This window comes from Nelumbo nucifera, chromosome 3, assembly GCF_055504915.1.
Source record: "Nelumbo nucifera cultivar China Antique chromosome 3, China Antique-T2T, whole genome shotgun sequence".
NCBI classification, from domain to species: Eukaryota; Viridiplantae; Streptophyta; class Magnoliopsida; order Proteales; family Nelumbonaceae; genus Nelumbo; species Nelumbo nucifera.
In genome coordinates this window covers 81,126,033-81,150,512 of record NC_142651.1, presented here as the reverse complement: position 1 = coordinate 81,150,512, position 24,480 = coordinate 81,126,033, and the positions used below count along the sequence as shown (strand labels likewise).

Genomic DNA, 24,480 nt, shown 5'->3' with positions numbered 1-24,480 from the left:
AGGAGAGGGCCGATGCTGTGAAGACCCTGTTTTTTCTTTGGCCAATGCTGTGAAGGCTTGTTCTTTGGATTTGCACCTTCGAACAGGTTCTGTACAGGGGTATGTGATCCCCTTCGACACAGGTATGTGCTGTGATTGGTTGGTGCGTGTAGTGTGTAGCCCAATGGGGACTGAGATTTAAATCTCTGGACTGTTTGATTGATGCCAGTGACATTCAGTGGTGTCTTATTTTCTTTCTGGACTGTTTGATTGTTCCTGGACTGCCTTGTTGTTGTTGTGGATTTCAGCAGTGATTGGTTTGGTGTTTAGTGCCCAGACTAAGACTGTGAGAAGTACGGGTTCAGTGGGGACTGGTTGTGTGCATCTGTAGATTGGGCTTTATTTTGTAGTTTGTGTTGCTCTAAATGGAAAATGATGATTCTACCTCATCCGGGGTTTACATCAACCATGGTTCAACTAGTATGGGAGGTGAAAACACGATGTTTCCTGTACCAATTACCCCTTTAAATGACCTGAACTACCTGGAGTGGGCTAAGGGTGTAAAACTTTATGTAACAACGAGGGGAAAAGCTGATTACATAAATGGAAGGGTGAAAGAATCCAAGAGTGGGATTGCTGATTATGATAGGTGGGACCAAGAGAACAGTATGGTGATGTCTTGGCTTCTTGTAGCCATGGAACCTGATGTGAAGAACTTTATGTGGGCAGATATTGCTAGTGAAATATGGGAACAGGCCAAAACCACTTATTCTGAGCAAATGCACTATGCCAAGATTTACTAGTTGCAAGCTGAATCCTCAACCTATGAACAGGGGAACCATAGTTTGTCAGCTTATTACTCATCCCTTACTTCAGTATGGAAGGAGTTGGACCACCATTAGGCTTTAGAATGGAAACATGATGATGATGCTAAAGCCTATACGAAGCTGGTTTCTCAGCAACAGGTTTTTGCCTTCTTGTTGGGACTAAACCCCGTATATGAACCTCTTAGAGTTCAGATTTTAGGTAGTTAAGAGTTGCCTTTAGTTCAAGAGATGTATGCCTTTGTTCAATCTGAGGAAGGTAGGCAGAGTGTAATGGTTACAACGAGGGGGAGCAATAGGTGGCATTAGTTGCAATGGGTGGTAACAATATGGGAAAGAAGAGTGACTTCAAGAAGGTTGATGATAAGGACAAGTTTTTTGTACCCATTGCTGGCGTTCAAGACATTCACGTGACACATGCTGGGAGATCTATGGGAGGCCAAAGTGGGCTGTAAAGAATCAAGAACAAGTTAAAGTGTAGGGTTAGAAGAAGCCTAATACAGCACATAATGCACGAAATGTGGCAACCCAAGATACTCAGTCTGCTGTACTGCTCGGGACCACTTCACTAGTTGACCCCAAGGAAGATATCATGAACTCCTTCCATAATCATTTGGAATCATATGGTAGGGCTTTGTGACAGATGGGCGGTTTAGTTATTGGTACTTCTTCATTTGCGTCTACATCAGGTAATGCGGCCTCCGCCTTCCATGCCACCACTGCCATTGATTCCCCTTGGATGTTGGATCATTGACTTAGGGGCCTCTAGCCACATGACCGGTAAACCAAATATTTTTCAGACTTATAACCTTTTGTCAGGAAGGGATAAATGAGGCTTACAAATGGATCATTCCCCTCCATTGCAGGCCAGGGATGAATGTCCCTTCCTCATGGACTGAACCTGAATAATGTGTTGCATGTCCCTCCTCAACTTCCCATCAATTTGTTTTCCATTAGTAGTATCACAAACTCTTTAAACTGCAGCGTGCCCTTTTTTCTTGGTTCATGTGTTTTTCAAGATCTAACCTTTGGGAAGACGATTGGTAGAGGAAGCTTAGTGGATCGCCTCTACATTCTCGATAACAAGGCTGATCTCTCGGTGTCATAGTCAGTCAAATAAGAGTCAAAATTTTTTGTGGCATAGTCGGTTAGGTCATGTTTTTTTTGAAATAGTGAAGTCATTGTTTCCTTTTTTATTTAAGTCATGTTTAGTGTCAGATTTCCAGTGTCAAACATGTTAGTTGAGCAAGCAATGTAGAACAACTTTCCATTCAAGTAATAAAAGATCAAGTTTTCCTTTCCATATTGTGTATTCTGATGTGTAGGGGCCTAATACTATAACTTTTGTGGGTGGGTAATCACATTGATTGATGACTTCTCCCGCTATACATGGGTATTTCCCATGCGTGGCAGAGACGAGGTTCCAAAGATTGTGAAAGTCTTCCAGAGGAAGGTGTTTACATAGTTTCTTGTTGAAATCCAGATCTTTCAATCCGATAATGCAAAGTAATATTTCCATGGTGAGCTCAATGAGTTCTTTGCTTCTCATGGATCTATTCATAGTAGCTCATGTGCAAGAACACCGCAACAAAATGGTGTTGCAGAAAGAAAGAATAGACACCTCCTTGAGGTAGCATGAGGGATGATGTTACACATGAATGCACCAAGAAGATTTTGGATGGATGCTATACTTGTTGCTGCTTATGTCATCAATCGTGTTCCTTCCAGAGTATTGAACTACATGGCCCCTCATAAGTTGTTGTTCTCTCAATCTCCTTTATTTTCCATTCCCATGAGAGTGTTTGGTTCTTGTGCCTTTGTCCATGATTTATCTCCGTTTCGTGGTAAGTTAGATCCTTGGTCTATTCAATATATCTTTCTAGGCTATCTCTCCTCTTAAAAGGGTTACTGGTGCTCTTTGATCCCATTGGTCATAAGTTTTTTTTTTTTTTTTTTTTTTCTTTATGGATGTTTCCTTCTTTGAGTTTGAACCATTCTTCCCTACTTCTTCTTAGGGGGAGAGGAGCATGGAAGAGGAGAAGAAGGTCCGTCAAATCTCTCTTCTTTCTATTCTAGATCCTGCTCCCTTTTGTATCTTCCCATGTAAGCTCCGTAGATATCAACAATGTGACAAAGATGTGGAGCCACCAAACATTGAGCAATTGACACCTTCTGACTCCTAGAAGGTAAGTCCAAATGAACTAGGCATTCCTACTGCACCTGTTGATACCCCTACTCCCATTTTGGTTGTGGATGAGCTTGACATTCCTATTGCTCAAAGAAAGAGTCAGGGCATGCACTACTAAACACCCTATTACCCAATGTCTCCTATAATCACATTTCCCCCTCGTACCGGGCCTTCCTATTTATAGTTGATTGCATCCCAGTACCTAAAAATGTTGTAGAGGCCTTAAAATTCCCTGAATGGATAGATGCTATGAAGGAGGAGATTAATGCCCTACATAAGAATCCAACTTGGGAGTTGGTGGATTTTCCAAGAGGGAAAGACCCAATGGGGTGTAAGTGGGTCTTTCCCTCTTAGAAGATCCATCAACTCCCAAGTTTGATTCTTATGTAGGGCTTTAATCTCCTTTTTCATAGCATCTGTCAATTTAGGGTACTTTAGTGGTAAACATCCACTAAAATACTTTCTTGGAATTGAAGTAGCCCGCTCAAAAAGGGGTATCTTCATTTCTCAAAGGAAGTACACCCTTGATTTGTTACAAGACACAAGCAAGTTAGGGGCAAAGCCAGTTGATACTCCCATGGATGTTGACCATAAACTGGGTAATTGTGATGGTGAACCTTTGAAAGATGTAAAACAATTTCAAAAGTTAGTGGGAAGGTTGCTTTATTTGTCCATGACCCGTCAAAACATTGCTTATTCAGTTGGGGTCCTGAGTCAATTCATGAATTCCCTAAGAGACCATACTATGGAGGCAATAGAGAGGATTCTTAGGTATTTGAAAAAGTATCCAGGAACAGTTCTGCTATTTATAAACATAATCATCTGAACGTGGAAGTTCTATATAGATGCTGATTGGGCAGGTGCTGTGGATGATAGAAAGGCCACAAGTGGGTACTGTAGATTTGTGGGAGGAAATCTAATGACATGGATTGATAAATAGCAAAGTGTGGTATCAAGGTCAAGTGCTGAAGTAGAGTATAGGGCTATGGCAGGTAGCTGAAGTACTTCGGCTAAAAAATCTTTTAGGGGAACTTGGAGTTACTGTTCATAATCCTATGTCTCTTTACTATGACAATAAGGCAACCATAAACATTGCCAACAATCCTGTCCTATATGAGAGAACCAAGCACATTGAAGTGGACAAACACTTCATAAGGGAAAAATTGGAAAAAAAGAGAAATTTGTGTTCCTTATGTCAACTCCAAGGAACAACTAGCTGATGTTCTCACAAAAGGGCTTCCATACTCGCGACACAATGAGTGTGTGACAAGTTGGGCATGATAGACGTGTTCAGCCCAACTTGAGGGGGAGTGTTGTTAGTGTTATTCTTTATCTATACGGTTAGTGTGCTGTTAGCCTAGGATGCTGTCAGCTTGTTCTTTTCTTCTTTTAATTAGATTATTATTAGGGTGTGCCGCCAGGGGTATAAGTGTAATCTCTTTTTTTTTTATTTTATGTTATGTTATTATAAATGAGAAGTTGTGCGCCGCCAGTAGCATTTTTTGACTCTTAAACTGTTTTCCCTCTCTTTTCTTATCTATTTTCTCCTCTCCTCTCTCTCCTCACTCTTTTCTAGAAAGAAAACAGAACCAATGGATATTCAATGAGAAATTCAAATCAAGGGAGGAAATGATTGAAACCATAAAGATCAGAACCCCACATTGGGTTAAAACATTGGACCTTTTCAGAAATATATCTACAGACAATAATGTACTAAGGAATTGGAGGGAAGTAGCGCAATCAGAAATGCATAAAGAGAAGGCAAGAATGAGTTGGAAACCACCAGGACCAAACAAGCTAAAACTGAACTTTGATGGCCGTTCCTTATAGCAATCCAGGGAGGGCTGGATAGGAGGAGTTATTTGGAATCATCAAGGAGAAGTTGTGGCATTGTTCATTGGACCAATTGGCTTTGAAGACTCAATTCAGGCTGAAAGTCAGGCTCTCCTACGAGGTCTAAAACTAGCTGAGCAGTTGGGAGTAAGAGAGGTGGACATTGAGGGGGATTCACTATTAGTTATAAACTGGGCTAAACAAATTGACCTAGCACCTTGGAATCTTAGGTTCATCTTTAGAAAAATTGGCTCATTAGCAAGAAAATTCAGTTCCACCTTCGATTGGGTCAAAAGGTAAGCAAATAGTATGGCGGATGCTCTAGTAAAACAGAGAACTGATAAACCCACTTTATTTTGGGCATGTCTGTAATATGTTGTAACTGGGTCATGAAAAGATAACTTGCATTGTATTTTCAAAGTCCCTTTAATTAATAAAAGGTTTCTGATTTACTAATACAAAAGCTCATTTTTTGCTCCTCAATTCTCCCAAAGTGATCCCTATTCCAAAATTTTATTTCAAATCTTAATCTTTGCAATTTCTTATGGAATTTGACACCCTTCTATTTTACCCCACTTAACTCCTCATTCCACCACTCCACTTTATTTACAAAATCTGGGCGAGTTAGCCACATATTTTCGAATCTAAAAGGGCTAGATCCAGTAACAAAAGACTCCACACCTATTTTGATAGGATGGTGATCAGAAGTTACCCTAGGGAAGGCTCTGGAAACCAAGTCTTCCTAGTAATTCTCCCAAGCTAGATTAAAAAGGAATCTATCCAATTTCAAACAAGATTGGACCGAGTGAATCTGGATTGCAACAGAGGGATTTTCTTTAGCTCACAATCTTCAATAAAGACATTGAACTTCCTCATACTAGGGATTTCTACGGTGAAACGTATACATTAAAATCCTTCCCAAGCACCAGGGGCCATCCCATAGCCCTTGAATTGTGTACAACTCCTCCCACATTACATTCCTTTCTCTGTAATTATTCGGGCCGTAAACATTGGTTAAAACCCAAACGAAACCATCCACCACATTCTTGAACATGATGGAAACTGAGAATCTACCTATCAATTCCTCCATTGGTTCCACTACATTGTCCTTCCAGAGTGTGATGATTCCCCCTGAGGCTCCCTTGGAGGGAGCCGAGGTCCAACCTACATCCCTAGATCTCCAAAAGCTCCACCCACCTTCCATCCAATTCTGACTGTTTTGTTTCTTGTAGTAGCACATTGTCAGGCTTTTCCTTTTTCAGTCAATCCTTAATCACCCTTCTTTTTCTTGCACTTCATAAGCCTCTCAAATTCCAGCTAATGATTTTCATAGTAACGATTTATAACAGACTACAGACCCCGATGCTCTTGCCTCGCTCCCCTCACTTGGGTGCCCTTCCTCCTGTCTTTCCTACCACTAAATTCTATATCTCCCTCAGTATCAGAAATTAACCTTTCCACCTCACTTCTTTTTTTTTTTTTCTTTTTCTTTTCCTTTACCCCTCATTCTTCCTAGCAAAAATTTTCACCTTTTCCTTCCCTCCAAGCTTTTTGGCCTTTTGCTCTATCGTACCATTTTTTGAACAAAGGTCTGTTCCTTTAGTTTCTTCCCTCTCAGTAGCAGCGGGGTCCTTGCTAGATGTTTTCTCATGTTGGCCACTCCTTTCCTCAATACCTTCCCTCTGTTTCAGATCCTCAAATTCAGTACAGGTCATATTCCAAATTCTATCCGCCTCCTGACTCGACCCCTTGCTAAATTCTTCTATAATCTCCTCTCTATCTTCCCCAAACAACCTCTCCCTTGCACTGTTTTCTGCTTCTGGGTGGGATGTTGGTGCATCTATTACAGGCACACCACACGAGTTAGTGACTAAAACCGAATTGACAACTGTACTTGGGTGGACAGAAGGGGCACACGGAACAATGGGGCTGATATGCTGAGCTTTTACATTTGGTTCTGAAGCCTTCTCCTTAACTGGAGATTGTCGGGGAGTGGTAATGGCACAGTAAACACCACCGCCTAGCCTACCTGCTTGAGGACACTTTCCCAATATTCCCGGTCCTGGAGTACCTTCATCCAACCTCATGGTAGAGTTCTGCCATCCTTCACACTGGTCTTGTGGGTCCTGAGAACCTTGATCAGCCCCATTCGTCAAACAGCAATCACTCGTACATGGTAGTAAGAAAATAGACCTTTTAGGTTTTATTAATTTCATTTTCAAAGCATATTTTACTGTTGCTTCTTTGTTCATTTTTCCTTCTAAAATTTAAGATTTCCATTGCTTTATCCAAATTAATGTATTCCATGCATTCTCAAAATAGTTTGATTTATGTTTCCCATGAATTTTCTCTACTACATCCAACTGAAAAAGTCCATCCAGAACTCTTAGATGAATATGATCATATTTATCTAATATCACCTCTTTGTACCTATTTAAGAATACATGCTAATTAGGTAATTTAATTATATTCTCTCTTAAAACAATTTTAACTAAAAGTATCCTATCTTGCATTGCTTCCATTAATAAAGAGCAGCCCAGTGTATGAGGCTCCTGCGAATGTGGGGTCTGGGGAGGGACAGATTTATGCAACCTTACCTCTGCACATACAAAGAGTTTCCAAGATTTGGACCCTGGTCACCCATGTTGCAATGGATAGGTCCAACCATTGCTTCCATGGATACCCTACCATAACTGAAATAGATGTGAGGATTATGTTTGGATTGTTTGGCAACTTGTATAACACTTCCTTGTTCAGGCTATGTTCAGCAGTACAGGGGAAATTCTTAAAGAAGGCCTAGTTACTCCATCTGAGAAATCTTTTAATTCATTTTAGAATCTATTCAAGCTGTTTCTTTAAAACTTTTGTCTATATTATTGTTCATTACTTTTCTGTTGCAGTGGTGTTGAAAGGGGTTTCAAGGATAAAACTTACCCTAGAGTTGTAAAGATGATCTTATCGGCTACCCTGACCCAAGATCCTAGCAAGCTTGCTCAGCTTGATTTGCATCACCCTTTGTTGTTGACAACTGGGCCACGACGTTATCAACTACCTGAAAAGTTGAAATCTTACAAATTGGTATGTCTTGATGAGCTATCTTAATAGTAAATTTTGTGCCGTTGAATCTTTCCCTCATCAATTTCAAATTGGGTCCTAGTGGCATGTACACCTGACTGCATATGGTGCATGGGGTGGTCTGTGCACCATGGTGCAAGTGCACATCCCTTAATTCTTTCCCTCATCATTGTGCATGGCCAATGCAGCAGTGCGTATGCCCCACTCCAAATGATGCATGGGGTGGGCTGTGCACTATGGTTTACATGCATAGTCAACTGCACATTGTGCAAGGGGTTGGCTATGCATCATTGTGCATGAGGTGGGCTGTGCATCATTGTGCTTGACTGATGCAGCAGACCACATGCCCGATTGCACATGGTGCAAGGGTTGGCTGTGCATCATTGTGCATGGAAAAGAATTACATTCAAGATCTAGTGGTTCTAATTGTAACACTCTAGTTAAAATTATAAGCTTATAAAAAATCATAGAGAGGATGGATCGAATTGAATTATATATCTACACTAGAGGAGTAAAATTATATAATCAAGTCTGACTTAATTAAGTTAGGGTCCATTTTGTTTGCAGTCGGAATTGGAATCAAAATTCCTCAGAATTAGAATTGGAATGGTCTATCCCCATAGTCTGTTTGGATCAGAGAAGAATTGGAATCAGATGGAATGGGATTTCATTCCCGAGGGGGAGGGAATACCCATTCCCTCAAATGGGGGAGTGCCATTCCACTAGGAATGGGAATGGGATTCCGATTCCGTGCAACCAAAAGTTGCCATTCCAGACCTCTATTCCTGCAAACCAAACGGGCCCTTAATTATAATGGTTCTTTAACCTACACAAGAAGGAAGGTGCCAATTGGCTAAGCTGGTAAGGTCTTTGGCTGGTTGTAGTGGAGACTTGGGACTGAATCCTGCCTTGATCAGGGTTGGGGGGGTTATGGTTATTGAAGGTGACTCGAAAGTGGTGATCAGTTGGATAGCGAAGAATCAGCGTGGAGCTTTAGAAATGAAGTCAGAAAGTTTGAATGGTATTCAAGAGATTTGCTAGTTGAAACTCAATGGGTGCAAAGGTCAGCAAATAGTTTGGCAGATGCTTTGGCAAAACAAGGGGCAAGTAGACAACAATTGTTTTGGGCTCAAATTTAATCTTGGGGAGGGGGTGAGATAGAAAAGACTATGCTCACGTTAAAGAATTGGCTTCCATATTTGCTAGCTATTACTCGTCGCTGTATCATGTTTTCTTCTTTAAACATCTCCATAGTCGATAACATTTTGCCTACTAAGACCATATTCATCATGCCTGAGCTATGTTGGCATCTCTAACTGTAATCTAGAATTGCAAACTTTATTACAAGATGTAAAATAGCCCCAAAAGGTGATTTTTTCTTATTGTTTAACACTCACTCTATGTGGATTCCTTGATTTGAATGATTTTTTCATATCAAAGGAATTAAAACCACTAAGTGGGTCATATCTTTAGTGAGTAATTAGTAGGATCTGTGCGGTGCATTGGAAAACCCAATATCCAATTTGATGACAAAAAAGATCAAAAGGATATATTAAGCATTAACCATATGATAAATTTATCTAAGTGATATATTGAAGAGTGATAGGGCTAACCATATCCAACTCATTAAATGAATAATGGAAAAATGTTGATTCAATTACAAATATGTATATCAGTTATTTAAAAGGCACGCTTGAGGTGTGCCTAGGTGCACATGCGAGGCGTATTTTGGGGTATGCGCCTCTCCTAGGTTCTAGGCGCACCCCTTTCAAAAGGCGCATGCCTGGTGCACCTAGGTGTGTGCCTTTTTAAAATTTTGTGTTTTTTTGCTTTTTTTTTGAGTCTAATGAGTGGGTTAGGGGCTTCGCCCCTGGACTAAGACCACGCCTAGGTCCTAGGCACACCCCTATTTGCTAATGTTGTTCATTCATTCATTGCGATAAAATATCTTCTTAAAAGGCAATGAAAGTTATAAAATCATTATTTTTTATGTGAGAAATAAGAATTTCAGACTCTAACGTAGACTTGTTCGGGCTTGCCTCGAGGGGCGTGGTACAATGGTGACTTATAGAATCAAGTATGCAATATGTTTTACATCACATTAGCTACTTGAAGCAATGCAATTAAGGAAAAAAAGAGATTGTGGGTTTTACATGCTTGAAAATCCTTTATATGTTTGCTTTTATTCTTTTAAATTTTCATTTGAATACATTTTACATGTTATGTATATGTATTTTAATTTTAGATAATAGGTTTTTTAAAACATTTATTTTAAAATCTAATTTTATATTTTTATTAACATTATGTTTAATATTTTTGTTTTTTTGCATTTTTAAATTTTTTTGAATATTTAGATTTTCTTTTTGTAATTTTGCACCTTGCTTAAAAAGGCGTGCACCTTGCCTTGCGCTTTTTTTGCACCTTGCGCTTTTAAAACACTGATGTATATAAAAAACCTATGTATTAAGTGTAACAAAACAAATAGTGTAACTATGTATATTCATGTAAGCAAAGTATATTTAGTTGGAATTCTCTATAACTTATGATAATGTTGAACTATCTTCACTCATTTTTTATTACTAGAAAGTGTGCACGTGCTTTGCACGTGGCAATTTTTGATGATGAGGATAGTAAATATTGTTTTGAAATTTTTTTACAATTTTTTTTAATATTTGTCTATAAAAATTATTCTTATTTGTCACACATATTTTTGTTTAATATGATGAATATACGATATTAGAAAGGTGCCTAAATGATTTTTTTTTTTACTTTTTTTTGTATTTTTATACTTATGTGTTTTTTGTCTTTTTAATTATTATTTAATTATGACATTAAGGGTTTACACATTTGACCAAAAAAGGTTGAATTGTTGACTCACCACCAAATAGGAAAACATTTCCATTTTTGTGTTGTTTTTAAATTTGTATTTTCTTTTTATCATCAATAAAAACAATTATTCTTTGTTACAGTTATTTTTCTTTAATATGGTTAATTAATATAAGATTCAATGAAAGAATGATAGTTAATACCCTAAATATAAGATTTAATGAGAGGGAATTAAATGGGGAGAAATGTTGTAGTTAAGATTACATTGTGTTCTCATAGTTAGAGAGGGACCAAATTCAAAAGTAGGGGGTATTCTAGTCAATAATAAGATTTAATGAATGTTAATGGGAATTAATACCTTAAATCTAAAGACTAAATGAGATAAATTTGAATGAGGAGAAAAGTGGTTGTTCAAATTGCAATTTTGTCCTTATAATTAGAGAGTAACCAAAACAAAAATTGGGGATTTTGGTCAGACAAAAGTTCCTCATTCTCATTAACACTTTTAATAGTAGTATTGGCTAATCATAAAAGCATTACTTTGTAAATTGTTCGAAGAAATATTTAATTAAATTATGAATTAATATATAATAATTTTTACTGACCATGATTTTAGCGGTTCTTCCTCAACAATACTAGAATTAAAAAATAATTGTGTATTTTTGTAGTGGTATGGTGTGTCTTGTCACCATTTCTCATGTGAAATTGAAACTTAGTATTAAATAAAGATAATTTAATGCTACCTTTGTAGTGTGTAACATTTACGCATCTACCAATGACAATTGCGGAGTTTTTCTTTTATTTCTATAATTTGTGAAAACATTGTATATACAAATCTATCCCATATGGTCAAACGTATTGGAACCATCTTGTCATTAATAATAAGTAATGTAATAAATAAAAAATGCAAAATATACTTAGAATCCAAGAGCATGTAAGTTAATAATACTTACTATATATCCAATAAATTAATTTCGTTTTTTTTGGAGCTCAGATATATTGGAAAAATGTGATCCACATAGATAATTGTTTCAATGACATCTACAATGGATATAAATGTTTAGAAGAATATAAATTTTTATAATACATTTTATTCGGAAAATAACACATTAGAACATAACTATGTATACATTTTTCTCTGCATATTCTGCAATCTTGTCAAATGGAACAAAATTATACTTATACAATGGGATTTCTATGCAATTGTCTATGCTACATATAATTTTTATATCTTTAGTGAAGTGTAAATGTATATTTGTTTGAGTCCTGGTATACTTGGAATGGGCACAATAAATGCTTAATCTTGATATATAATATAACACGCCCTCTTGTAGTATATCTCTAAAAATTTTTATTATTTCATCGAACATTTTCACTTCAACATTATCCCCTTGCAAATGTAGCAAGGATTTAATTAATTAAAAATGATCTTGTAAAATGCATTAAGCTACTCAATATAAAGTAAGATGATTTATTTATGTTAAAATTTACCATGGCGTCCACAAAAATCACTTTGCATACTCTATGAATTCCATTGTTTGTTATCTCCATAGTCAACAATTTGCCTAATAAGACCATAATCATCATGCCTAAGCTATGTTGCCATCTCCAGTTGTAGTCTAGAATTGCAAACTTTACTCATAAGTTATAAAATAGCCTAAAAATGCGACTAAGTGGATTCCTTGATTTGAAAAATCTTTTCCTATCAAACGAACTAAAACCACTAAGTGGGTCATATCTTTATTGAATAATTAGGGTTGACCAGTTGTCGTTTTTAGGATTTTTTTTTGAAAGATAAAGGAAAAGAAATTTTATTAAAATGAAAAAGAAGTTACAGACTATTTGGTTGTTAAGGAGACACACCAAAATTAAAAAACTGATCAAACTGAAAAAAGATTCATCGTTAAATGACTGTAAATCAAGAATACCCCAGAAATTCTCTATCAAATCAGCTCTTCTAACTTGATCTAACTCTGGTAGAAACAACACCCAATCAGTTACCAATTTTCCCACAGCAGCTACTATTAACTCAATATTCTTAGATTTGTTTTCAAATTCTCTTCTATTCCTTTCTATCCACAATGATCAGCAGTCTGCAAAGGGAATGCAACTCCACATAATTCTGGCTTTCTTGCTTCCTCTAATTTTCAGCCACCTAGAGAAAATCTCTTCAGGAGATGATGGCTGAAAAAGTGTCATTCCAAAAAGGAAGGAGTAGAATTTCCATTTTTTAGGATTTATCAACCAATGAAACATGAAGTCACTAGTGAAAGGTCAAACTCCCTTCACACACTTTTTCCTTGTGAATAGGGATAAACAAAACATCAAATTCTTCTATTCAGTATTAGCAAATACTGAGTTTACTCTTTAAAGGGTGCATTTTTTTCAGTAATATTAAATAATAACTATTTGTAACTCTCTCCTTAGATTGATTTTTTCTTCCTGCATTGACATTCTGTGGGTTTCTCATTGTTTTTTATGCTTTGTACAGATATGTGAATCTAAGCTTAAACCACTGTATTTGGTTGCCCTTCTACAAGAGTTAAAGGGGGAGAAGTGTATTGTTTTCACATCATCTGTAGAGTCAACTCACAGACTTAGTACCTTGTTGAATGCTTTTGGTGATTTACAATTACAAATAAAGGAATATTCAGGTCTTCAACGTCAATCAGTACGAAGGTATGTCACAAAATGTACTTGTAGAAAAATAGGAAGTTGTCAAGTGCATTCCAGTTTATCTGCATTAAGTTGCACTTGGTAGACATGCATGACCAATTCTTACCATCTCACTGGTTCAAATTAGGAGATATAGATGCCAGTTAATGCCATCAAATGCTGTCGAGGGCCATTGATCTGGATCTTATCATAATCTGGATTCCAGTTCTAAATGATAGACCCATTTATAATTGGATTATTTTTGGATATATGTAATCTGATCCAGTTGACAGGGTTTAGTTAAATATATTTGTTTAGATGCATAGTAGATAAATATTTTAGCATCTTAACATCCATGCCTTGGTGTTCTGTTTTGGATGACACTTTTATTTAATCTTATAAGGATATCTCTCTCTGACCAGATTTGAAGTGGATCTAATATATTAAATGTGTAACCAGATTGAACCCAGACATTACCCATATCTTATTCAAATAGACATACATTCCTAGTTCTAATTCCAAACTTATTGGATTAGTATTATTCTCCAATCTATCATACTCTTGTGGGTGGTCAGAGATGCCACAAGGAGGCAAGGAAAAGGCTCATAGTTTCAAACATTTAGAAATATCCAACTGTTACTGGTTGAGTTTTGGCATGTGGTCCCTGCTGGGTTCTGCCCCATGCATATTTGCTGCTTCCATGACTGCTTATTAGACAATCAAAACAACTATGTCTAATAACATTTCAGAAAGCCCATTTACTGGATAATTCATTCATACAGAAACAGGTGAGTATTTACTTTGTTATATCTGATGTTATATGGAAATTTTCAATGTTGCACAATGTTATGGTCCCGCGCGTAGGATCTCGTCACGGGTTGGTCCATGGTGAGAAAGCCCTGCTTTTCCTTGCGCCTTCCCTTGCGTGTAGACCCTATTGCGGTAACTGAATGGGTGATTTGTCCAAGAGACCACCCGAACTCTCCCTTGGGGTGATTTGTCCAAGAGATCACCCGAACTCTCCTCATTCTTTTACTGAATGCCTTTATTTCAATTCGTGGCTCCTTAAATAGGAGATTACAGAAGGAAATTCCTAATTAAACTCAAACTCCAACTTGAACTCAAACTCTCAATTACCTACTCCTAATGGTAACACAACTCTTACTTAAGATAAGGATAAGGATAAGATAAGATAAGGGATAAGGGATAAGGGATAAGGGATAAGATAGGGATAAGGGATAAGGAATAAGATAGGGATAAGGGATAAGGAATGGTGTAGCTGGCGGCGAGTTGGCGAGCATAGCTGATGTGGTAAGATAAGTGTGGACCCACCTTGATGAGCTGTCATGTGGGTCCCGCCCTACTGTTGCTGCCCGGGTGGTGCGTGTGTCTCGCGATGCTGCTGCCGTGAGGTGCGTGCTGCTGTCGGGCGGTGTGTGCTGCGTGCTACCAGGCGGTGTGTGCTGTGCGCTGTCGGGCGGTGCGTGCTGCTGTGCGGCGCTGCTGGGCGGTGCGTGTTGCTGGGCGGTGTGTCCATAACATCACACCCCTCCTGGACTGCGAGCTTGTCCTCAAGCTCGATTTCTGGATACGTGGCTTGGAACTCTGCGGATGGATCAAACGGCTGCACACTATTTCTTAGTCCACCAACAGTATGAACAACAGGGACTGCCTCGTAGCTCAGTGCATAACGCTGGTTCAGTCCACATGGCTCAAATCGAGAAGGCATGAGTAGGATGTCAGCAGTTATTCGATGGTCCATTTGCATAGAGGAAGCAACCCAACCCCTGATTTTGCCATGGTTTCGACTCTCAAGATGTTTGAGAAGCTGTTCCCGGTCAGGTCTCCCAGTGCCCAACATGACTAGTTGCACATCCTGGTCCACCATCCAAGGAATGGACTCAACAACGAGATCAACACCTTTCTGATGGTCAAGCCTTCCAATGAACCCAATCAGAGGAACATTCTTCCGAAGAGGAAGACCAAGCTCCCTTTGTAGAGCTGCTTTGCATTGGGGCTTGCCAGTCTGAAGAGTCTCCGCAGGGTAATTGGTGTAGCCATCCGATGCCAGGTAAACATCTAACCGTGGGTTCCCTTCGTTTGCATCAAATCACATTCACGATGCCCTTCAGCTTCCAATCAAACTCATTTATTATTTGATGCAGACCCCAACCACCTTCTTTAGTTTCCAGCTCCCAGGCGTAACCATGGCTTACAGTGACTACACGATCTGCTGCTCTCAGGCCAGCTGCAAGGAAGTGTTCCCCACCTCCTGGGTCATATAATTTGAAGTAGTTTTGTGGAAGATCCACATAACAAAAATCGCGTACTGGACCACGACCCCGGTGTGCTATGTTGTGGATCACAGGAACGCACCGGGTATGCTTACAGAAGAGAACCTTAAGAGCAACCTTACCGAAGCGAAACATGCATTTTTAAATATCCTCTCGGCCTCCCCCATATATATTTTTCTCAATATTGCGAAACATAGGGCTGTCCATGAACACAAAATCCATGCCAGCAATGTAAGCTTGAAAGAAAGTTACCTCCATATCCTGCCCATCTACCTTATATCTTTTGCGCACTCCTGTTTCTTGGGCTTCTGCATAGTTACCATACCGTGGTGCCACAATCATAACTCTATGTTCACGCCGAGCCAAAGCCTTCGGTAAAGTCCCAGCAACATCGCCAAGTCCACCTGTCTTCGACAAAGGAGCGCATTCTGTAGGTACCAATATAATGTTCGTGACATTGTCCCCGACCAAAGGAGGAGACTTTACAGTCTCATCCTCTGTGCGTTGATCCTTGGTAATAACTGCGGCTGTAGGGGCAGCGATTTGCTGTTCGCTGGATGCCTCTGCCCAGTCCGGACGGCGACTGTTTGTGTTGGCGATTCCCTCAGAACTTCTTTCTTTGTTGGAGAGGAATGCTTCCAGCAGGCGTCGCATCTCCCGGACATCTTCCCTGACTTCACGAACCTCCATGCTGGTTTCTGCTAGCCTATGTTCCAGTTCGTTGACCTTGAATGATAGCTGCTCCATATCGCCCGTGACGTTTGGCTCTGATACCAAATGTTATGGTCCCGCGCGTAGGATCTCGTCACGGGTCGGTCCACGGTGAGAAAGCCCTGCTTTCCCTTGTGCCTTCCCTTGCGTGCATACCTTATTGAGGAAACTGAATGGGTGATTTGTCCAAGAGACCACCCGAACTCTCCCTTGGGGTGATTTGTCCAAGAGACCACCCGAACTCTCCTCACTCTTTTCTTGACTGGAAAACTGAATGCCTTTATTTCAATTTGTGGCTCCTTAAATAGGAGATTACAGAAGGAAATTCCCAATTAAACTCAAACTCCAACTTGAACTCAAACTCTCAATTACCTACTCCTAATGGTAACACAACTCTTACTTAAGATAAGGATAAGGATAAGATAAGATAAGGGATAAGGGATAAGATAGGGATAAGGGATAAGGAATGGTGTAGCTGGCGGCGAGTTGGCGAGCATAGCTGATGTGGTAAGATAAGTGTGGACCCAGCTTGATGAGCTGTCATGTGAGCCCCGCCTTACTGCTGCTGCCCGGGCGGTGTGCGCGTCTCGCGATGCTGCTGCCGTGCGGTGCGTGCTGCGCGCTGTCGGGCGGTGCGTTCTGCTGTGCGGCGCGTACTGTGCGCTGCCGGGCGGTGCGTGCTGCGCTCTGCCAGGCGGTGCGTGCGGTGCGCTGCCGGGCGGCTGTGCGGCGCTGCCCGGCGGTGCGTGCTGCTGGGCGGTGTGTCCATAACACACAATGGAATATCCAAGGAAAACCCATGATGACTTGATGGTGGATACCTGTACAAGGGTGCTGTATCATGTTGAAAATTTTGTATCCTATACCATATCCTGCTCTGTCCTTGCTGTATCTTGGAAACATAGTGGCAAATCCATTCAGCAGGTCATAAGTAGGGCAGTAAATTGGTGAAACTAGACCTAGCACTGGAGTTATTTTATTTAGGGCAAAATAGTACACAACTAAAGGAAGAAAGAGAGAACAGAGGGGATTAAAAGACAGAAAGAAAACCATGTTGGGAGAGGGAGGGAAATATGGGTGATCAGCCCATTTCGCTAATATTTATATATCTGGAAGAAATGGAATAATCTTCAAAAAAAAATCACTGGTCATACCACGGATAAAAAAATACATAAAAAGGACTTCATCTTTCATCAATCTGATGAGCATATAGATTTATCATTCCAAGCTTGCTAATATGGTTTTCACTTATTACAATAACAGATTTGCCAGATTACCAGTTTATTAGTTTTAATTGGACTTCGGTGCACTAAAAATGAAATTATGCATTGCAGCAAGACATTGAATGCATTTAGGAATGGGGAAGTACAAGTACTTGTTTCTTCAGATGCAATGACTCGTGGGATGGACGTCGAAGGTGTGATGAATGTTATTAATTATGACATGCCTGCTTACATTAAGACATATATTCACAGGGCGGGCCGGACTGCAAGGGCTGGCAAGACTGGTTGTTGCTTCACCTTTCTGCGTAAACATGAGGTATGAGGTTAACGGCTTTCAATATTCTCCATGCTATAATCTATATTAAGAATTCATGTAGCTGACACAGAACTGAATGGTGAAACAGGATTCATGTTGCCAATCTCATATAGTTGTGACAAGGATTAGTTGATGATGATCATTTTCTCCAATATTGGTAACAAACAAATGAAAATAGGAATGTAATTACAATTTTTTGGTAATAAAATAAAAAAGAAAATTACAAGGTGACCAGAAGTTACCCAAGAGAGAAAAAGAAAAACACTACATCTCCCCCACCCATACCTCCTAACCAAAAAACAACCCATCATGAGAAAAAACCCAAAAACCAAACTCTCTAATCACTGATAATAATCAACAGAACACCAAAATATGGATAACATTTTTTTTCGATAAGTAAAAGATTCTTTAAAATTTCATTAAATCAGAAAAAATAAGCAACTGTTACAAGCTTCCCCAAAGGAGATACGAGATGCAGCCTTAATCGTAAAGAAAAGACAGCACAAAAATTACAACTGAGCCCAAAACAATTGATCCCTAGTTACCCCTTGCTTAGCTAATGAATCAATCATAGCATTTGCCTCCCTTCCCACCCATTGTATAATTAAGCTCATCTGTTGTGTTAACCATTTGAATTTCATTTTGTCTAGACAGCGCCATATCACTAAATTCGGGCCTTTTAACCAGCCCACCACCACTTTGGAATCCCCTTCAATCTGAATACCTTGTAGGACTGCAAACAGTTCATCCCTTATAAAGTCTCCATTCCCCACCGGTCCTAAAAAAAGTGCCATCAGATTTCCTTCCCTATCTCTTATGACTCCAATTCCAGACGGACCTGGATTGCCTTGGCTACTTCCATCCAAATTTAATTTCAAAAATCCTTCACTGGGAGGTTCCCCTAACAACCTTGTTTTTGTCTTCTGTACTGAACTAGAAGCCACTGATAACCAGTTCCTCCAAATATCATTGAAGGAGAACTGTCCAAAGAGATCCAAAGTTAGTAGCCAATGTATATCTCTGGTCAAGTTATAATCCATAATTTCTTGTTTTCTTCTCTGCTTCTCTTGGAAGATCCTAGCATTTCTTTCCTCCCGTAAGGTCCAAATCACTGCTGCTCTGGTGCATCTCCACATTATTCTTCCCCTTCTTTTTGGCCACGCAAAGGTAGTCGGATCAAACAACATCTTCATCTCCATTGCCATGTTCCATCTGCACCCAAACAAAGAGAAAAACCACTCCCAAATATTTGCAGCAAAGGAGCAGGAGATTAGTAAGTGGTAACAAGATTCACCATCTGATTTACATAAAATGCACCAGTGCGAGGAAATACACAGAAATGGCCTCTTCTTTTGTAGGTAATCCCGAGTGTTAACTTTACCGTAAGCCACTTCCCAACAAAAAACCTTAATTTTTGGAGGAATCGGTTGACACCAAACTTCCTTAGAAGGAAAGGAAAGAGGGATAGGGGACTGGCAAAGAGCACTAAAAAATGAGGCACAGGGAAAGAGACCTTTAGGACTTGGACACCAAACCCTTCTGTTCAGTTTTGGAGGATCTAAGCATACTCTTCCAAGAAGCAACAACAACTCTAACAGAGAGGTGAATTCTTCAACCCTCAATCCCCTTCGAAACCCAAAGTCCCAATTATGACCCAGAGGCAAAATAGGAGGTGCTAGAAAAAAAAGAGATGCATTCATCAAAAAAAAAAAAAGAAGAGATGCTCTCATTTTTATACAAGGAGATGGATTACAAAGAAGGAAACAAGTCCTTTAGAGGCTGGTCCCCCAACTAGATGTCTTCCCAGAAGCGAATTAAGTTACTTGAACAAACATCATACTTGATAAACTGGAGGAAATGAGGAATAATGTTGTGGATTGCTTTCCAAGGTGCTACCAAAGTAGTCCGAAGTGATACACCAGCATCCCATCCACTCTCCAATCTCCCATTGGATACTGCCCACCACCTCATGCCATAAGCTATCCCTCTCTAAAGGCCATCTCCCTAACCACTTCCCTAATAGAGCATTACAGCCATATTCTTTCTCACATTCCCAATTCTTAAGCCACCCTCTTTCTTGCTTTTTTACACACAATTTCCCATTTAACTAGGTGATATTTTTTAGTCTCTCTCGGCTCCCAAAGAAAATCCCTCATGATTTTTTCTAACTTCTTCGCTTCGTTCGGTGGAATCGTAAACACAGAGAGGAAGTAGATTGGTAGGTTAGCCAAAGTTGATCTTATTAGAGTGATCTTACCTCCCAACGAAATATAATTCCTTTTCCAAGCCACCAATCTCTTCCCACATCTTTCTACAATTGGGTTCTAGAATCTACTATTCTTAGGGTTGGCGCCTAAAGGAAGACCTAAATAAGTTTAAATCATCATCCTCCATGTTAACCCCTGCCATGCAACTCTTACCTAAGTTGATTTTCAGGTTTGAGATCCCTTTAAACTTCTTGATCAATTCTTTTAATCTCCTCACTCTCCAATCCCTAATCTCATCTTCCCTATCAGCTTTAGAGAGGAGCAATGTTTTAAAAGTCGTGCCTAGGCACAGAGGCGAGGTGCATTCCAGGCCATACGCCTCGCCCAGGCTAAGGCGCATGCACCTCAGGAAGGTGCTCGCCTTGGTGCCTAGGCGTGCGCCTTAGGCCAGGTGCCAGGTGGCCCATGCGAGCGCCTTATCAAGGTTTTTGAAAATTTGGACTGAGTGTATATTTTTTTTAATAGATAATTGTTAGCTTCTATAAAAAGTGTTTTTCTTTTATTTTTTTATACGTATTGCATATCATATAGTAAAAATACTAGAAAATAGAGGGGGAAAGTATAAAAAAACTTCCTAAAACAAGAAAACAAAGAGGGAGACGAACAGTTTTCTTCGAAAGGCTGAAGAGGAAGGAAGAACAGCAATTGCATGTTCGAACTCCAGCAGGAACAGCAGCATATTGCCATATTCAATCGAAAATAGTTTTTCTCTTCTTCTTCTTCTTCTTCTTCTTCTTCCAGAACTGTTTTGGATTGTGAAACAGGGGCTCCGCCCTAGTCTTCTTCTTCTTCCAGGTTCATTTCTGTTTTTATTTTCCTCTGGTTTGCACCGAAAACAGAGGCTCCATCCCTTCGTCTTCTTCACTGTTTATTTATTTTTTCTTTTTTGCTCTCGTCTCTGGTTTGTGCCAAAAACAGGGGTTCCGCCCCTCCTCCTCCTTCCTTATTCATTGTTTTTTTTTTCATTGCTGTTTTAAACCGAAAACAGGGGCTCCGTCCCTTCTTCACTGTGTTTGCACCAAAAAACAGGGGCTCCACCCCTTCTTCTTTTTCACTGTGTTTGCACCAAAAAACAGGGGCTCCCGCCCCTTCTTTTTCACTGTGTTTGCACCAAAAAACAGGGGCTCCGCCCCTACTTCTTTTTCACTGTGTTTGCACCAAAAACAGGGGCTCTGCCCCTTCTTCTTCACTGTGTTTGTACCAAAAAACAGGGGCCCCGCCCCCTTCTTCTTTTTCACTGTGTTTGCACCAAAAACAGGGGCTCTGCCCCTCCTCCTCCTCCTCCTCCTCCTTCCTTATTGTTCATTTTTTTTTTCCATCACTGTTTTAAACTGAAAAGAGGGGCTCTGCCCCTTCATCTTCTTCACTGTGTTTGTACCAAAAAACAGGGGCTCTGCCCCTTCATCTTCTTCACTGTGTTTGCACCAAAAAATTCATCTTCTTCACTGTGTTTTCAGTTTTGCACGAAAAACAGGGCCTATTTTTGCAATCATTATGAACAGCAAATATACCCTAATCTTTTTGAGTTTTTGATTTCCTATTTCACAAAGCACTGTGGGCTTCACAAGAACTTGATTCTTCTTTTAAATAACTTGTTCAGGTGAACAAACAACACAGTTTTTGTATTTTTTCTGATTCTTTTTTTTAATTTTTATGTATTTTTCAATTTTTTTTACATTTTCTGAAAATTCTGTGCGCCTTTTTGAAAAATGCGTGCGCCTCACTTGCGCCTTGAGCCTCGGGCGCAAATTGGCCCCTGCACCTTTTTTGTGCCTTACGCTTTTAAAACACTGGAGAGGAGTCTACTAAACACATCGACCACTAAAGTAAAACGGAAGGGTGAGAGAGGATCCTCTTGCCTTAGTCCTCTATAAGCTGGGAAGAAGTCTTTCACCACTCCATTAACAATGATAGAGAAGTGATAAGATCGAATACAATCAAACACCCAATGACACTTTCTCTCCCTAAACCCACGTTGATGCATCACCTCTAATAAGAAATTCCAGTCCACTAGATCATAAGCTTTTTTTTTTTTTTGATCAATAATCATAAGTTTTTTCTAGGTCCAGTTTGCACACAAAACCTTCCTTCCCTGATTTCTTCAATTCCTCTACACGTTCATTGGCTATTAGGATTTGGTCGATTATTTGTCTCCCTTGAACAAAAGCTCCTTCAAACTGACTTATGAGAGAGGGCAGTACCACTTTAATCCTCAAAGATAAGACCTTAGCAATTATTTTGTAGATATTGGTCACCTAATGGGTCGAAAATGCTTTGGTTGGCTCACATAAGTTTCTTTTTTGGAATTATGGCCAAAAAAGTTGCATTAACTCTAGGACTAACAACATGTGTATTCGAGAATTCTTTGAAGACATAAAATAATTCATCTTTCACCACTTCCCAACAATCCTAATAAAGAGCCATTATAAAACCATCTGGACTTGGTACTTTAGATCTGCCCATAGAAAAAACAGCCCTTTTTATTTCTTCTTCCTCAAAATCCCTTTCTAGCCACCTTGCTGCCTCCTCTTCTAATAAAGGCCACTCTAACCCTTCTAAGTCCCAATGTCCTTCTATACAAGGATTTGGAATGGTCCACATTCCACAAAGATCCTGGCTATCTCATCTTGGTTTGAGGTCGCTTCCCCATTTACTTCCAGCCTAGCCACAAAATTCTTGTGCCTTCTGCCGTTGGCCATCGCATGAAAAAATTTTGTGTTTCCATCCCCTTTCTTGATCCATTTATGCCTTGACTTTTGTCTCCAACAGATTTCCTCCCTATTGATGACTTCTTCCAATTCCTTTTTCAACTTTCCTCTCAGCTCCCTATCGTCCATAGTAAGGTTTCTCTCCCTCTCCATTTCATCCACTTTTTCAATCTTAGCGATTAGGGTCAATTTCGTTTCTTCTATCCTTCCAAATTGTTCCCTATTCCACTCCTTTATTTTAGATCTCAATCTTTGCAATTTTTTTGTGAGCTTTTATTCCCTCCTCATCTTACCCCCCTTAAATTCTCCTTCCACCATTTCTCCACTTTGCGAACAAATTCTGGGTCTGTTAGCCACATATTTTCAAATCTAAAGGGTGAAAGTCCACGCAAGAAAGATTCTGAACCTAATCTGATGGGGTGGTGGTATGAGGTGACTCTAGGCAAAGCTCTAGAATCCACACTTTTCTAGTGATTTTCCTATCCTCTGTTGAAAACAAAGCTATCCAGTTTTGAACACAATGGATTTTCCTAAAAGTTGGACCAAGTGAACCTGGCTTGCAAGAGAGGAGTTTCCTTCAATTCACACAAGTCTATGAATTCATTGAATCTTTTCATACTGGTGGTGTTTGATTGCCGGAGGTTAGAAGTTTCATTGGAAAACCTTATCACATTGAAGTCCCCTCCCAAACACCATGCACCCTCCCACAGAGCCCAAATTGCATATAGTTCTTCCCACATTTCATTCCTCTCTATAATTGTTTGGTCCATATACATTCGTTAATACCCAAGTAAATCCATCCTCCACATTCTTGAACTTTACTGATACTGAAAATCAGCCAGTTTAACTCCTCTATTGATTCCAACACTTCATCCTTCCACAGAGTCACTATTACCCCCAACGTCCCTCACGAACCAAAACTCTCTACTTCTTTAATACTTTCCGAGGTTTCAACACTTGTTTTTCCCAATCCCCAATAGACCCCCCTTTTAATAAAGTGAAAACTTTTGATACCAAAATATTTTTGTGCTTTCTTAATTATCAAAAAATATTTTTGTGCTTTCTTTGACTTCTGATTCTTCTAACAACAAGAGTAACCTTCCTGAACTCCAACAAAATCATAGTTTTCTTATTAGTTCTTTCCAACTCAACACCATGTTCTTCTCAAACAGTTGGCTTGCACCCAAATCTTTACCAATTTCATTGACAGTCCCTTCAAGTCCAGCTGATCCCTGTGCTTCATGACTCTCTTCAACCTTTGAATTATTTTCTTTAGAACCTCAATAGATTCCTCAAAGGCAATGCAATTTTTTCTTACAATTCTTAAAAGTCTTCCCATTGAATTCCGCTCCTCCCATAAATCGAAGTCCCAACACTTAACTCACTACCATTTCAGAATTCATAATCTTTTCTAGATCTACTGTTCTTTTAACCAAGTGCGTCTTGTCCTCCCAAATTGATCTTCACTCAATTTGCTTGAAACATCTTCCCCTTCCAGTGTTTCACCATCTGATCCTGCTTTATCATTGTCATATAGCGGCTTTGTCGCAAGGTTTTTAAAATCAGACTGGAAGGGGAACC

General features: G+C 39.5%; 1 protein-coding gene and 1 pseudogene across 2 annotated transcripts in view; one reads left to right on the top strand and one right to left on the bottom strand.

The window, feature by feature from the left end:
* The window catches only part of RH1 (RNA helicase 1), a 67,402-nt gene that overhangs the window by 22,390 nt on the left and 20,532 nt on the right, over window positions 1-24,480 (top strand). For both annotated transcript variants that reach the window (XM_088901721.1, XM_010246420.3), the window contains exons 5-7: window positions 7,725-7,902; window positions 13,217-13,404; window positions 17,720-17,924. In XM_088901721.1, the coding sequence (XP_088757847.1) occupies window positions 7,725-7,902; window positions 13,217-13,404; window positions 17,720-17,924 (571 nt within the window). The remainder of the gene's footprint in view (window positions 1-7,724; window positions 7,903-13,216; window positions 13,405-17,719; window positions 17,925-24,480) is intronic.
* LOC148801408 (granule-bound starch synthase 2, chloroplastic/amyloplastic pseudogene) lies at window positions 14,601-16,541 on the bottom strand (annotated as a pseudogene).